The 15,622-nt window shown below is 54.6% G+C and overlaps 5 protein-coding genes across 5 annotated transcripts; all 5 read right to left on the reverse strand.

Annotated features, from left to right (window-relative positions):
* Positions 1-50: 50 nt before the first annotated feature.
* On the reverse strand, positions 51-1,490 carry LOC144733801 (histone H1-like). Its single transcript, XM_078615814.1, has one exon. It carries the CDS (start codon positions 1,344-1,346, stop codon positions 684-686), a length of 663 nt encoding a protein of 220 aa, XP_078471940.1. The 5' UTR covers positions 1,347-1,490; the 3' UTR covers positions 51-683.
* Positions 1,491-3,540: 2,050 nt separating this feature from the next.
* On the reverse strand, positions 3,541-4,015 carry LOC144733907 (histone H2A-like). The gene has a single exon (XM_078615912.1). The coding sequence runs from the start codon at positions 3,962-3,964 to the stop codon at positions 3,584-3,586; it is 381 nt and encodes a 126-aa protein (XP_078472038.1). The 5' UTR covers positions 3,965-4,015; the 3' UTR covers positions 3,541-3,583.
* An 843-nt stretch (positions 4,016-4,858) lies between these two features.
* On the reverse strand, positions 4,859-5,269 carry LOC144733663 (histone H3). The gene has a single exon (XM_078615690.1). It carries the CDS (start codon positions 5,267-5,269, stop codon positions 4,859-4,861), a length of 411 nt encoding a protein of 136 aa, XP_078471816.1.
* Positions 5,270-6,067: 798 nt separating this feature from the next.
* Positions 6,068-7,289, reverse strand: LOC144733664 (histone H2B type 3-B-like). Its single transcript, XM_078615691.1, has 2 exons — positions 7,279-7,289; positions 6,068-6,533 (listed from the first exon to the last, which is right to left on the reverse strand). Exons 1-2 carry the CDS (start codon positions 7,287-7,289, stop codon positions 6,113-6,115), a joined length of 432 nt encoding a protein of 143 aa, XP_078471817.1. The 3' UTR covers positions 6,068-6,112.
* Positions 7,290-7,387: 98 nt separating this feature from the next.
* Positions 7,388-7,699, reverse strand: LOC144733665 (histone H4). The gene has a single exon (XM_078615692.1). The coding sequence runs from the start codon at positions 7,697-7,699 to the stop codon at positions 7,388-7,390; it is 312 nt and encodes a 103-aa protein (XP_078471818.1).
* Between the last annotated feature and the right edge of the window lie 7,923 nt (positions 7,700-15,622).

Genomic DNA, 15,622 nt, shown 5'->3' on the forward strand with positions numbered 1-15,622 from the left:
TCACCAACTAGTTCTCCCAAAGTAAGAAAGACATTGCAAACAATGCGATATTTACGTATAGAAATTAATTTTAATAGAGAAGTTTAGATGGTGCACCGCAATGTTTACAAAACAAAGTGAAAAGGCGAGAACGAGCGAATGAAGGCAAATTGAGTAAAGCTGTCTGGAATCAATACCTTTTTAGACTAAATTCCATATTTGGCACCAGTAACATGATGACGGAATGAAGAGGTGCAACACATAATTCGGACGTCGCTGAGATTACTCTGCACTCCGTTCGAGTGAGGGAGCTGCCACCCGCCTCGCCTGTGTTTGTGATCCCTGCTTTCGGGCTCGATTACTCCCATCACATCAATGCTTAAAACACATCGAGTGGGTAAAATGTTATAGTTAATTTGGCGAATGTACGTAACTTATCCAATCTACACAAATCCTCACGATTGAACTGCACCAAGCGTCGAGCTCCTTGATCAGGGCCGAGGCAAGGCGAGCAACCATCGCCACGCCGTAAATGGGTTTGACTTACAGAATATGGCACGCATTCAACAGCAACGTAATACACTGTCATGTGTTACCGATGAACTAATGGAAGCGCAGCAGCATCTGGTTCACTTTTTTAACTAAGTGGGTGGCTCTGAAAAGAGCCGTTGAGGTGGAGTGAATCGAGCGTCGTCCGATCGGATTCACTTCTTTGGCGCAGTCTTCTTGGGCTTGGCCGCGGCCTTCTTGGGCTTGGCCACCTTGGGTTTGGCGGCCTTGGCCTTGACGGTCTTGGGCTTAGCGACCTTGGGCTTCGCAGCCTTGGGCTTGGCTGGGCTCTTCGCCGCCTTCTTGGGCTTAACAGCCAACTTCACCTTTTTGGGGCTCTTGGCCGCCTTGGCAACCGCGGGCTTCTTTGCTTTCTTGGGAGACTTCTTGGGCGCGGTCTTCTTGGCTGCCGCGGGCTTCTTCACCTTCTTGGCTGCCGCGGGCTTTTTAGCTGCGGGCTTTGCCGTTGACGACTTGGGCTTCGCCTTTGCGGCAGCCTTTTCCTTGTTGAGTTTGAAAGAGCCAGACGCGCCGCTGCCCTTCACTTGCGCCACGGCGTCGTTGGCCACGAGCTTCTTGATGGCCAACTTCACGCGGGCATTGTTCTTCTCCACGTCGTATCCTCCGGCAGCAAGCGACTTTTTGAGCGCAGGAAGAGACACGCCGTTCCTCTCCTTGCTGCTGGCCAGAGCCTTGAGGATGAGCTCGGACACGCTGGGGCCGACCTTCTTGGCCTTTGGAGCGGCGCGCTTCTTCTTGGGGCTTTTAGGCGCTGAAGTAGCCGCAGCTGGTGGTTGAGCAGGAGCAGTTTCCGCCATCTCAAGACGTCGCTTTTATCGCCTCGCCTCTTTGAAATCGAAATCAGCGCTCTCACGAATTCAAATCGAGCGTTCTCCAGGCCCGAGGTTATTATAGAAGCGGCGTACTGAATGCGGACGTCGCTGAGATCATCCAGAACTCAGCTCTGGTGAGGGAGTTGCCACCTTACTCACTGTGTTTATCACGCCTGCCTTTGGGCTCGATTACTCCCGTAACGTTCATACTTACATGCATCTAGTTGATACATTATCACGAAGATCACTTCTTTAATGTACGTTACTTATGCAATATACGACAATGCTCATGATATAAATTATAATTCAAAACAAGTGAACAACCAACATTTGGGAGACATTGTTCGGTCAGGGCATGCTATGACGATTGTCGGTTTTCAAAAGTGTTACTGATGAACACTATTTAAAACGCACTCGAATTTTTTGCAAGACAAGATGCTTCAACAGACTACTCATATTTAATTCCAACGAAATATTTTCTATTTAAGTTTTGCCTCGCGCGCTCGCGATTCCTCCTCTCGCGCTATGGTGAGGACTGCGCGCCATGTCAACAGTCCCTTGTCACCGAACTTTTAACTGGACGTTTTAATCGAACTTTGAAATGAATAAATATATGGATTTTCAGATGGACAACAAACTGAAGAAAATTACTCAAAATTAACCGACATTAAATAGAAATTTTAACATTTTACGTGGCAAGAGGTGAGTAGCTCACGCACTGCAGAAGGGTCGCGCGCCTTGAACAAGATCGAGGCACGGTGCACAATCATCACCACTCAAATTCAACTCATGTGACTCTGCAGTCGAATGTTTAAAGAAAATATATAATCTTACGTTTAATGCACCGACAGAGTTGATATTCTAGGAGCGCAGGATGGTTCATCCGATGGGTTGTTTTTACTGCAATAAGTAACACGTATTTACTGCACTAAGTAACACGAATGAGTAATCATTGGAAAGATGTTATTAACCATGTAAAAAATATTTAACTACACATATTTGTACCATCTTATTTGACAAGTAATATTATACTTTACCGAGTGTTGACATCCCCAGCGTTTACCAGTACTTTTTTGCTTACTATCAGCTAACACCGGCCACAACCCTGAGCTGATGTGCTCATTTGATCCCTTTTCTGACCGCTCAAAAAGAGCGAGTTTTATTCTTTAAAAAACACGATTCTTTCTTCCAATAGGCATCCCAATTTATTCTAAACCATGTTCCATGATTGATGCAATGTTGGAATGCTGCTCAAATACCGTTCCTAAATTAGACATAAAGGGTATCTGGAATGAGCAGAGCATTCGTTTAATTGCGAGCAATTTGGGACGAGGGCAACTCGACGACGGTGTCCTTATTAAACAGGACCCTGCGGGGTGGGCTGGTAGGAACGAATAACCAAATAATATAAACATAATGTATTATTACACTTGTTAAGCCAGGAAAGCCCCACTGAGTCAAAAGGTTTTTGTAGGGTCCTGCCAAGTGTTTGCAGTAGGGGGCGATGTTGCTACACCTAATCGGACGATACGAAGGGAGAGATTGAGGCCTAGTTCTAGGCTTTAGGCCTAGCTGTATGCTTTAGGGCGCTGTGAGTTAATTTTTAATTTAAATGATTTAATGATTCATGTAAAAGCTTTAAATTTAAATGTTTCTATTTAAAAACATGAGGGAATGTAACATTGTTAAACATAACTCCCTTTCACACACGCGGGGGTACGACACGAATGGAGAGTTTCAGGCCTAGTTCTAGGCTTTAGGCCTAGCTGTAGGCTTTAGGGCGCTGTGAGTTTTTTTTTAATTTCAAAGTTTTAATTAAAAGCTATCTCAGGGAATTATTAGGGCGCTGTTAGTTGTTTTATTTAATTTCAAAGTTTTAATTAAAAGCTATCTCAGGGAATTATTAGGGAATGTTACACGTGTTTAGCCAGGAAAGCCTCATTAATTTAAATGTTTTAATTAAAAGCTGAGGGAATTATAAGGGAATGTTACACTTGTTTAGCCAGGATAGCTTCACTGAGTCAAGGTTTTCGTAGGGTCATGCCAAATGTTTGCAGTAGGGGGCGATGTTGACGGACGGACACATTAATCTATTGGTGGTCTGGTCCACTTCGTTCCTACCAGTATAACAAAACTCCTGTGTACGACTGTCCGAGCTCTTTGCAAGTAAGTGGGTGGCTCTGAAAAGAGCCGTTGTTGTGGTGGTAGAGGCGGCGGCGCGTTCACTTCTTTGCCTGAGAGGTCTTCTTGGGCAGCAGCACGGCCTGGATGTTGGGCAGCACACCGCCCTGGGCGATAGTCACGCCGCCCATGAGCTTGTTGAGCTCCTCGTCGTTTCGCACGGCGAGCTGCAGGTGTCGGGGGATGATCCTCGTCTTCTTGTTGTCGCGGGCGGCATTGCCAGCCAGCTCGAGGATCTCGGCAGAAAGGTACTCGAGCACGGCGGCCAGGTAGACGGGTGCTCCAGCGCCGACCCGCTGGGCGTAATTGCCCTTGCGGAGCAGCCTGTGAACGCGACCCACGGGGAACTGCAGGCCGGCGCGGGAAGAGCGGGACTTTGCCTTGGCGCGAGACTTGCCACCGGTCTTGCCGCGTCCAGACATTGTTAAGCGACCTAGGATGCAAAAAGCACTGGAGACAAAGTACGAACGATTTGTGACGTTAACACGCACCACCGGAGCGGCTTTTATAGCGGAGACGAGGATCGTAGAGCGCGCCGCTGCTGATTGGCTCCTCTCGGTCGAGTCCCGCCCTCTCCTTGAGCCACCAATGAAAAGCCGGGACGCGAGGATTCGATGTTGACTTTAATTATTTGTATCCATATATATTTTAATGCGGGCACGCATCTTATGAATGAAACAATGCGATACACGTACTTAATAGGTTCAAGTTTTAAGCATGATAGAGTTAATTAATGGGCACGTGCTGGCAAGTCAAACTTATAAGCGGATTCCGCAAATATCAATGTATTATTGATTATAATAATCATTTTGAGGGACCGCATTGGTTATAAGAAATCATTGTGATAGCCTTGAGCTCGTGATTGATCGCCCACGTGCCTATACGGTGTATATATATTTTCCTTTAACCGCCTGTTCGGGCAATGCCTAAAAATATATGTGCGTGAATAATTCAGTCTCTTAGTTTGCAAAATGTGAACTTCTTATCAGCTCGGGCTTGAAACAACATAAACCAATTTCTTTGGGTTTAATAGTTAATATATTTCACCAAAATAACCCTTTTGTTGAACATTATGTAAGCATGGTTTCACAACGCTTATATACGACACCAACGTGTGATGTTGAAAAATATGAGCGGCGGGGTATAGAAAATGAACTTCATTGTCGCTTACGCCTGACGACTCGTGAGAGCCGTGACCAGCAAACGAAGGTTTCCGGCACCCGAACTTTGAAGAACACACATGGAAGCGTTTTCATGAGTAAGTGGTGGCTCTGAAAAGAGCCTTTGTGTTGTGCTTTGAGGGCCGAGCTGGGCGTTCAAGCGCGCTCGCCACGAATGCGGCGGGCGAGCTGAATGTCCTTGGGCATGATGGTGACGCGCTTGGCGTGGATGGCGCACAGGTTGGTGTCCTCGAAGAGCGCGACAAGGTACGCTTCGCTGGCCTCCTGCAGAGCCATGACAGCGGAGCTCTGGAAGCGCAGGTCGGTCTTGAAGTCCTGCGCGATCTCCCTGACGAGGCGCTGGAAGGGCAGTTTGCGGATGAGCAGCTCGGTGGACTTCTGGTAGCGGCGGATCTCGCGCAGAGCGACGGTGCCGGGCCTGTAGCGGTGAGGCTTCTTGACGCCGCCCGTGGCCGGAGCGCTCTTTCGGGCCGCCTTGGTGGCGAGTTGCTTGCGGGGGGCCTTGCCGCCCGTGGACTTGCGAGCCGTCTGCTTGGTGCGAGCCATGGCTTGGTGAGGGCAAAGATTCTCACAGGCGGGGAGAAGGCGGCTTATGTAGCCCAGAGCGCGCGCTCACTGGTCAGCGGAGTCGTGACGTGCGAAGAAGGGGAGCGTGCTGATTGGTTGGCAGCGTGCAATGATCTCGAGTCGTCAACTCTTCTTAATCAACAAAATGTTCACAGTTTGGATCATTTCAGAATGCCGCATCACGATGCAGTAGTACCGTTTGAGCGCCGTCGATGTCTTTAACGGATGTTCTTTTCTCAAGCAAACACCTTTCCGAAAACAACTTTACAGTGCTCTGCATGATCTAAATAAAGTGTGAAGAAACTGCACTTCATTGGAAACAGTAATACGTAAAAATGTCGGAAAGAGGTGATCACAGGAATAGATATATATTCTCTTGGCATTGAGATGATGATCAATTATACTGCACGAGTCATCCATGCTAGGCGCTTACTTTTACATATATGTACACGTGCAAAATGTTAGTTCCTGCCCGAAAATACAACCACGAATTAAATATATTGCATTGCAAGGTTTTGGCGCCAAATATCCAATGTAATATCTGAATGGGCTGCAGATGAAATCAATGGACAATCAAGTCCAAGAAATGCCTGCTGGTGAATATGATGTGCCATGAATATTGTTATCGCTTTTATTCACGTGGAAACATGTTAAAATGCGTTCGATCTCTCCACTTCACTCAATGAGCGAACAATGTCCCCGCGTGAACCGGGGCTTTGTTGGAAGTTTCGTTTTGTACTCCTGCTAGGACTGGTACAAGCAGGTTCGGAGAGGTGGGTGGCTCTGAAAAGAGCCTTTGTAATTAATGGTGGAGTCGAGGCTTCACTTGGAGCTTGTGTACTTGGTGACGGCCTTGGTGCCCTCCGACACGGCGTGCTTGGCCAGCTCGCCGGGGAGCAGCAGTCGCACTGCGGTCTGGATCTCCCGAGAAGTGATGGTGGAGCGCTTGTTGTAGTGCGCCAGGCGGGACGCCTCGGAAGCGATGCGCTCGAAGATGTCGTTGACGAACGAGTTCATGATGCTCATTGCCTTGGACGAGATGCCGGTATCGGGGTGCACCTGCTTCATCACCTTGTAGATGTAAATGGCGTAGCTCTCCTTCCTGCGGTGGCGTCGCTTCTTGCCATCCTTGCGCGTAGCCTTGGTCACAGCCTTCTTGGAGCCCTTCTTGGGAGCAGGAACCTTGGCCGGCCCAGCGCTCTTTGATGCGGGAGGATCGGGCATGTCGACGCGTTGTAGGCAGCTTCAGGTCAGAACAGACGGGAAGCGAATGTGGATGTCGGTCGGGCGATGAGCTCCTTTTATAGGAGGCGAGATGCAAATCAGAGGATCGTAGTGCGCGGCGCTGCTGAGTGGCTCTTTTAGTACCATCCCTCTCCATCAGCCTCCAATGAGAAACGCGGACGCGATGCTCACTTTAATATCGTTTTTACTGCAAAAAGGACTTGTGAATATAACACAATGTAATGTCCAAACATGTATATTAGTGAATTGCAGCCATGGCCATTGCCTTTGTTTTAATAAGGATGACTGGAAAACCCAATACAGTATATTGTGTTTTGAGCGTGGGTTTTTTTGTTTCTTACGAGGGATTGTTTCACCACTCGTCTAATACGGCGCACGGGCGTTTTAAGAACGCAATTTGGAAAAATACAAGCGCTCGGTGGAGAAAAATAACTTCGCTGTTGTGCTGTACAGGTGGAGATTAGCATTCCGGCACGCTACGTCAATTAGGACGAGTGTGCTGTAAGATTGTGGCGCCAAATGCTCCACGTAATATCGGAATCGGCTGCAGCTGGAAATAATTAACGCAAAAATACCAGAAATGGGTACTGTATTAACGCGTTCAAGAATTACGCCTTGTTAAATGTGACGTGTCGTGAATATCATGATTTCTTTCATTCATGTGGAAGCAGATGAAGATTCGCCAACTCAACAAGCAAACGTCCACCACGCTCACGAGAAATTGGCGCGCAACAACCCAGGACATGTGCTCCATTTAGAAAGTGTTTGGCAACACTGGCGCAAGCAGTTTCGAAGAGGTGGGTGGCTCTGAAAAGAGCCTTTGGGTTGGCTTAGTGTGCGAGAGATGGGCGCTCAGCCTCCGAAGCCGTAGAGAGTGCGGCCCTGGCGCTTGAGGGCGTAGACCACGTCCATGGCGGTGACGGTCTTGCGCTTGGCGTGCTCCGTGTAGGTGACGGCGTCGCGGATGACGTTCTCAAGGAAGACCTTCAGGACGCCGCGGGTCTCCTCGTAGATGAGGCCCGAGATGCGCTTCACACCGCCGCGGCGAGCGAGGCGGCGGATGGCGGGCTTGGTGATGCCCTGGATGTTGTCGCGCAGCACCTTGCGATGGCGTTTTGCGCCTCCCTTGCCGAGCCCCTTACCGCCTTTACCGCGTCCAGACATTCCGACTACTTCTGACAAAGCTCGCGAGAGACTGCGCGCTCAGCTTTGCAGCAGCAGCCGCCTTTATACCCGAAGCGTGGTGACGTCACCGACCACCCCTGCCCTCCGCGATGGCTCCGCCTTAAACCTTAGACCTTTAACCTCTGTGACGAAGAAAACCCTCCACTGTCGTCAATAACACTTCCTTGACATGTATAATATGCGACGTTTTGGGCAATGACCCTTCTTCGAAGCACTCTGTAATGATATTGGCACACCCGCAGCGAACGCGAGAGGAACGCGATCTGTTGCAAGATTGCACGTGGAGTGAATAATCGGTGTAAGGTCTTGTTTTCAAGTGAACAAGATGAACTAACTTTATAATCGTGTGAAGCTAAACGGCTTCCAACACAATAGTTGAGTGAACGTCACCAACTAGTTCTCCCAAAGTAAGAAAGACATTGCAAACAATGCGATATTTACGTATAGAAATTAATTTTAATAGAGAAGTTTAGATGGTGCACCGCAATGTTTACAAAACAAAGTGAAAAGGCGAGAACGAGCGAATGAAGGCAAATTGAGTAAAGCTGTCTGGAATCAATACCTTTTTAGACTAAATTCCATATTTGGCACCAGTAACATGATGACGGAATGAAGAGGTGCAACACATAATTCGGACGTCGCTGAGATTACTCTGCACTCCGTTCGAGTGAGGGAGCTGCCACCCGCCTCGCCTGTGTTTGTGATCCCTGCTTTCGGGCTCGATTACTCCCATCACATCAATGCTTAAAACACATCGAGTGGGTAAAATGTTATAGTTAATTTGGCGAATGTACGTAACTTATCCAATCTACACAAATCCTCACGATTGAACTGCACCAAGCGTCGAGCTCCTTGATCAGGGCCGAGGCAAGGCGAGCAACCATCGCCACGCCGTAAATGGGTTTGTGTGGGGGTCGCTAGCCCCCGAGATCCCTCCCTCGATAATACTAACGGCCGGACTAACATCATCAATCGCCCCCCCGCTGCTAAGCGAACCGCCGCTAGGCTCCTCACCCAGGGTGTGGGAGCCGTCACCCGAGGGTTCCCCTCCACCGCGGGTCCGCGTAGCAGGCATGGATAACCACGCACGCGCACACCCACACACAGCTCTGCACGGCACTCACCCAACCCTGACCACTCACGTTAGGATCGCGCACCTGTGTTACACACGTCGTGAACGTGCGCGCACACACGCATACAGCTCCACACGCGATACCCACTCCTGCGCCGCTCTGCGCCGCGCTGGCCGCCCACGTTACGATCGCGCACCTTGGGCACGCCGATTACGCACGCCGAGAGCTTACGCAAGTAACGAGCGCACGCAAGCGGGGCACACGCCGACACGACGACTCGTCCCCTCCCCCACTCGCGCGTGCACGTCAACACAAATATCGTACAAGGACGATTCTCCTCTCACACGGCTGCGTAGTCACGCCAACACACCAAAAGTGCTCTCCCCGGGCGTTAACGCACACACCTCCGTACCCGCACAATCGTACAGAGACCACGGCCTTTATGCGTACAACGACCACACACTCGCGAATGCAGTGCACGCTAATACCACGTTCCAAAAACACCCAACAACACGGTTTTGTTACTACGCTCGAGATTTTATTAGCCCTTGCTAACCAACCGAGCCACCCGTGTGTGTGTGCGGGACAGCAAGGCGCTTCTAACCCACACTCTGGTGCCGTGTAGCCCTATTCTATGCTGCGCTCTCTGCTAAACCGCTTTCCTACTCGTCCTTACCCCGAACTAACCCTCTCCTACGGATCCTACCCTCCGCTCTGAGGTGTTGTAAGGCGCGCAACACGATACCGTCTGTAGTCCTTGGTGACCTTGCGGCGCTCAGATCGTCCTGCAGACAATCTAGCGGCTCGCCCGATGACTCCTTCGTCGCTGACCCCGTGTCCAAACTCCAGAAGAAGAGAGTTCCCTACTGCCCCTGCGTTTTCTTTTAAACTATTCACATCAAAGGCTAGGCGCCCCCGTCCCGACCGCCTTGGTCTCTCGACCAATCCTGAGCCTAGGATTTCCCGCTCTTTTGCGATCCCGCCGGCCTTTGAACTTTCGACCAATCAGTCGTCCCGGTTCCTGATCCCAGCTATCTGCCTTGCTGACCCGTGTTTGTGTTTGTATGCGTTTCTAACTGCGGGGCTCTCTGAGCTCGCCGTGGTCGTGCGATCTCAAATCCGCCCACGGCGCCGCAGTGTTACTTGGCCTGGGAAGGGTCCTGTCCAATTCCCTGGCCCTGAGAAACCGTGGGGTAACCCCCCTAGGGGGCCCTCGGGTGAAAACTCAGGGTAGGTGACCCGACCACGAGGCCCTACGTGGGTGCGGGTGCGTGTTTATGTGGGGGGGGTGATGGGGGGCAGTGCGGCGGTGGAAGCCGGGCGGCTCCCTGGCTCGGCCGAGCGGCCCCGTCGCTGTGGCACCACATAGCCCCCCGGGGTGCCAGTCCCCGTCCCGGGTTGACTGGAGCACCTCGCCTGGGTTGCCCCCACGAGGTATCGCCGCGGGGTCCGCGGGATTCGCCCGGCCCTTGTGGCTGGCCTCGGGGGTGGCGGCTCCGTCTCCTGGGGCTCCGGCGGTGGTCTCCTCCTCCATTCCAACGGCTCCCCTCGGTCTCTGGCACCTGCGGGCTGGGGAACAAACTCAGAGGCGGTGGGGTTTAAGGGTCGCCGTCCTCGTCGCCCCCGGCCCCGCCCGGGGCCCCTCGGAGCCCGGGGCTCCGTGGGGCCCATATACTGCGCGAGGCCCCCGGGCACGGGGGGTAGGGGGACCCCGGGGTTTCGGGGTACTTGGACGGCGGGGCTCCCCCCCTCGGGGGCTGCTCGCCACGGCTTCAGTCGGCGGATGTTGACCACCATCTCCCGGCCCCTCTCTCCTCCCTGAATCAGCACCGTCCATGGTGAGATCTGCCGTCTCACAATCCAGGGTCCTCGCCAGTAGGTGGTCAGCTTCCCCACCTGTCCGGCACCGACGCGGGGAGTGTACAGCCACACCTCGGAGCCCGCAGTGTAGAAGGGGGGCTCCATACGGGGTCGGGCGCCCTGCTCTTGCCGCTGGTGCGCGGCCTCTCCGTGCGGGTAGGCTCGGCCCCTGGCCCCTCGCAGGGTCTCCAGCAAGTGCTCCACGGGGTGGCTCCCTTCCTCCCGTTGCGGCGGAGGGACACCGAACAGCAGATCTGCGGGCAGGCGAGACTCGCGACCAAACATCATTAGGAACGGGGTCTGTCCTGTAGATGTGTGAACGGCGGTGGTGTAGGCGAACAGGGCATAGGGGAGGTGTTCGTCCCAGTCCTGTTGATTCGCGGCCGCCATGCGTTTAAGCTTCCCGGCCAGAGTCTGGTTCATCCTCTCTACCATCCCGTTCGCCTGGGGGTGATATGCCGTGGTTCGGTCCTTCTGGATCCCGAACTCTCGGCACAGCGCCTGGAATAGTTCGGCCTCGAATTCACTACCCTGGTCGGTAATGACTCGTTCGGGGATCCCACACTTAAGTACGTAGTTTTCCACGAAGGCCCGGGCCACTACGAGGGCTGTTTTATCCGGGATAGCCACCGCCACGGGGTAGCGGGTGAAGTACTCCACCGCTACAAGAATATATCGGTTGCCCCGGTGGGATCGTGGAAAGGGCCCTTGCAGGTCGATTCCGACCAACTGATTCGTCCGACTGACTCGGAACGGCCTCAGGGGTACCTGGTACCTCGCCGGCTTTTGCCCACACTGCTGACAGGCCCGGCAGCCCTGCACCCAGGCGGCCACATCTTGCGCCAATTTAGGCCAGAGATACTGGCGACGCAGAGTCTCCCGGGTGCGCCGTTCCCCATCATGGCCCCCGAGCGGGTGGTCGTGTACCAGTCGTAGCAGCTGGGGTCGCACCTGGGCAGGAACACAGATACACCCCGGCTGGCCGGCCTCGGTTAACTCCCGTACCACTCCGTTCTGTACACACAACCGGGCATACAAACCGCTCCAGGGTCCTGGTAGGGCGCTCTTTTCCTCCCGCAGTGCCGCCTCCACTGCCGCCAGATCCGGATCTCGCTGCTGGGTCTGTCTCAGCTGCTCGTCGTTTAGGCCCGGGAAGGCACAGCCGACGTCCTCCTGGGTCCGTCCGATCGGGTCCCGAGCCGCGGGTCCCGCGCTTGCCGGGCGGTCGACGGGATCCTCAGTGCCACCTGCGAGGGTCTCTGTGGCGCACACTGCACTCTCTCTCGGGGGGGGGAGTTTAGTTTCCGCGCGCTCCTTGGGTTCTGCTGCCTGGCGGCAGCGTCCCCCCGTGAAGCACGGGCAGGCGTCTCCCTCCCTCGTCTCAGCGCGCACCGCGGGCCGTCTTGACAAGGCGTCCGCGTTCGCGTGTGTCCGCCCCGCTCGGTACTCGATCTGCAGGTTGTACTCCTGCAGCTGCGCCAGCCATCGAGCCATCTGCCCCCGCGGTTCCTTGAATGTAAGGAGGAACTGCAGTGCATAATGATCGGTGCGCACACGACATTTCCTGCCGTACAAGTACGGTCGGAACTGTTTACACGCGAAAATTACAGCATACAGTTCCTGACGGGTTACACAATAGTTCAGTTCGGCCCCGCTCAGGGTCCGACTGGCGTACGCGATGACCCGCTCCGTCCCACCCTGCACTTGCGACAGCACCGCGCCCAGCCCACTGCTGCAGGCGTCAGTGTCCAAAATAAAATCGGTGGTGAAATCTGGGAAAGCCAAGGTGGGGGTGTGGGTGAGGTGGTCTTTGAGTGTGGTGAAAGCCGTCTGGCAGGCCTCCGACCACTGATAGGGGTTCTTAGGGGAGGTGAGTTGGGTGAGGGGGCGTGCAATCTCACTGAATCCCTTTACAAATCGACGGTAATAAGTGGCGAGTCCCAAGAATGACCTGATCTCCGTCAGGTTCCTCGGCCGCGGCCAATCCACTACGGCACGCACCTTCTCGGGATCGGTGCTCACCCCTGCCTCGCTGACTCGGTGTCCGAGGTACCCCACCTCGCGTTGCGCAATGTAACACTTACGTGGCTTGAGCTTGAGATGGGCTGCTCGCAGTCGCTGGAATACTTCCCGCAGCCTGGACCAGTGTTCGGACAGCGACCTACTGAACACTATTACGTCGTCCAGGTAAATCAGGCAGTGTTCCCACTGCAAGCCCCGCATCACCAACTCCATCAACCGCTGGAACGTCGCGGGCGCGTTAGTGAGTCCGAACGGCAACACTCGAAACTCAAACAGGCCCATCGGGGTGGTGAATGCTGTTTTTGGCCGATCCTCCTCCGTCATCTCCACCTGCCAGTAACCGGACGCCAGATCGAGGGTGGAAAAATACCGCGCTCCTGCGAGACTGTCGAAGGTGTCGTCGATGCGTGGGATGGGAAAAGCGTCGCCGAGGGTGACTGCGTTCAATTTTCGGTAATCAACGCAGAACCGAGTCGATCCGTCCTTTTTCGTTACCAGTACCACCGGGGCAGACCAAGGGCTCGCGGAGGGCTGGATTATGTTATCGCGTAGCATATCCGTGACTGCCTCTTTGATCTGGGTCCGTTCAGGCGCGCCCACTCGGTATGCGGGGAGTTTGATGGGTCGGGCTGCACCTGTGTCAATTTGGTGCTTGACCAGGTCGGTCCGGCCCACGTCCGAATCGTGCTCACTGAACACGTCGGCGTACTCCCGCAATAACCCGCGCAGCTGATCGGCCTCCCCCTTAGGTAAGGCTGCCCAAGGCACATGTAGCGCATCCTGCAGGGGAACAATCTCGGCTCGGGGGGTCGGGCCGACTCGCCAGGCCAGATCCTGGCTGTCCTCGGGGCGGCCAGGGTCCTCCGCCCAGAGTGCGAACACCGAGTCGTTCGAGTGGCGAGCGTGCAGGGGGTGTACGGTGGCTACCGGGGTGCGTCGTCGTATCATTGCCGGGGTACTGTGTGGGTTAAACACACGTATAAACAGCCGGCCCCCATCTGCGTTTACCAGTGTGGCTGACCCTACCACCCCGTATCGCGATGCCAACTCCGGGTGAGGAGTCAGCATTACCTCGCCCGATGGTCGGTGGGTTGGGTCGGTGGAGAGGGTTGCCACTGGCACCAGCATCTCGGCGAGAGGCCCGATGGTGACGGCCGACACCAGCGTAGCGGCCACGGGTGTGAAGCGTGGGCGATTCGGCTCCTGTCCTAGGAACGGAATCCGCTCCCCGCTGCCCTCCACCGTAGCGCATCGTTGCCGGGGCTGTACGTTAAGTCCCAACTTTTCCAGGAGGTCCGTTCCTGCAATGCACTCGTGGCACAACACACTCGAAACGTAGAATTCCTGTGTGCACACCTGGTTTCCTAGACGGACCTCGAGGGAGACCTTCCCCAGCAACCCCATCCCGGCTCCGCTTGCCGTGTGCAGCGCGCGATCCGGGGCCTGCAGGCAGCCCACGTCCACCCCGAGCATGCTGCAGTGCGCGGCGCTCATGAGAGAGGCCACGGCGCCCGTGTCCAACAGGATCCGGGTGCGCTGCCCGTTCACCTGGCCTTCCACCAGCGACGTGGCTCCCGTTATCCCTGCCACCAGCTCCCGCAGCCAATCGCCCGAGGTCCATGCGCCCTTGGGTGTTGTCGTTGTAACCTGTTTATGGATCACTCGCTCGCCATTATTATTACAGCTGGTTTGGGTCGGGTCTACGTCGATTTCATCCCCTGGTGGTCCCCTCTCTAGGGGGGGCTTAGTGTTTGACCTATGCATCGGCCTCGCACGGGCGCGCTGAGGGCAGTCCCTCATGAGATGCCCTCGACGGTCGCACACATAACACGTCCTGGGAGGAGTGGCGGCTCTGTGGCGAACTTTCTGCCCACTCCCTCCTCCCCCCGTGCGCTGTTGCTCATACTCTGCTTCTAGTCGGGCTATCCTCCCAGTTAATCCTCCTACCTCGGCCTGGACCGTCTCTACCATTGTCTCCAGCGCAGTCATGTGTGCCCGTACTTGGGTTACCTTGTTGTCTACTTGGGTTACCCTGTCACCTACCTGGGTTACCCTGTCACCTACCTGGGTTACCTGGCCGGAGACATCCTTTATACCCGTTTGTATACCGGCAACCCATCCCGGGGTTGTCTCGCGGGACACTGGAGGTTCTCTTTCCCGGCCCCTTACCGTCCTCGCGAGCTCCTGTTCCTCCTCCTCGTCTTCCGAGAGCAGGCTCGCAATGGCGCGCTCTCGTCCCAGCCCCCGGAGCTGCGCGCGTTCGCTGTGAATTCTTTCACACTTACGTGCGCGCTCGACAAGGGTGTTAAAGGGAAGACGTGGGCAGCTCATGTCTGGCTGCCACCACGCCGTGCGAGACAGGTACCGCTGGATTTTCTCGGCAGCCAGTTCCTCAATAACCTCAGTTGCGTACCCCGGGCGTGCGATCTTTGTTAACTCGCGCACATCCTCGGCGTAATCACGGAGATCTTCGCCAGGTTGGCGACGGCGCGCCTCTAAGGCCGATTTTGCTTCCTCCTCGTCACGCGTGCCAAAACGCTGATCGAGTCGGCGCATCAGCTCCTCTAGCTGTGTCTGTGCGCTCGCGGGTAACGCTTCTACAAAATCGGCTGCCCGCCCATCAAGATTCATATTAAGTTGACGTACTGCCTGCGCGTCCGTCCATCCATTAATTTCCTTGGCCCCTAAGAGATTGCGGGCGAATGCCTTCCACGAAGGGGCCCCCCGGCCGGTAAATATCAGTCTTATTTTAGCGTGAGGTAACGCGGGGGTCCGTACCGCTTCCGACACCAATTTGTGGGGGTCGCTAGCCCCCGAGATCCCTCCCTCGATAATACTAACGGCCGGACTAACATCATCAATCGCCCCCCCGCTGCTAAGCGAACCGCCGCTAGGCTCCTCACCCAGGGTGTGGGAGCCGTCACCCGAGGGTTCCCCTCCACCGCGG

Source organism: Lampetra planeri, chromosome 48 (genome assembly GCF_965212315.1).
Source record: "Lampetra planeri chromosome 48, kcLamPlan1.2.h2, whole genome shotgun sequence".
In the NCBI taxonomy this organism is placed as follows: Eukaryota; Metazoa; Chordata; class Hyperoartia; order Petromyzontiformes; family Petromyzontidae; genus Lampetra; species Lampetra planeri.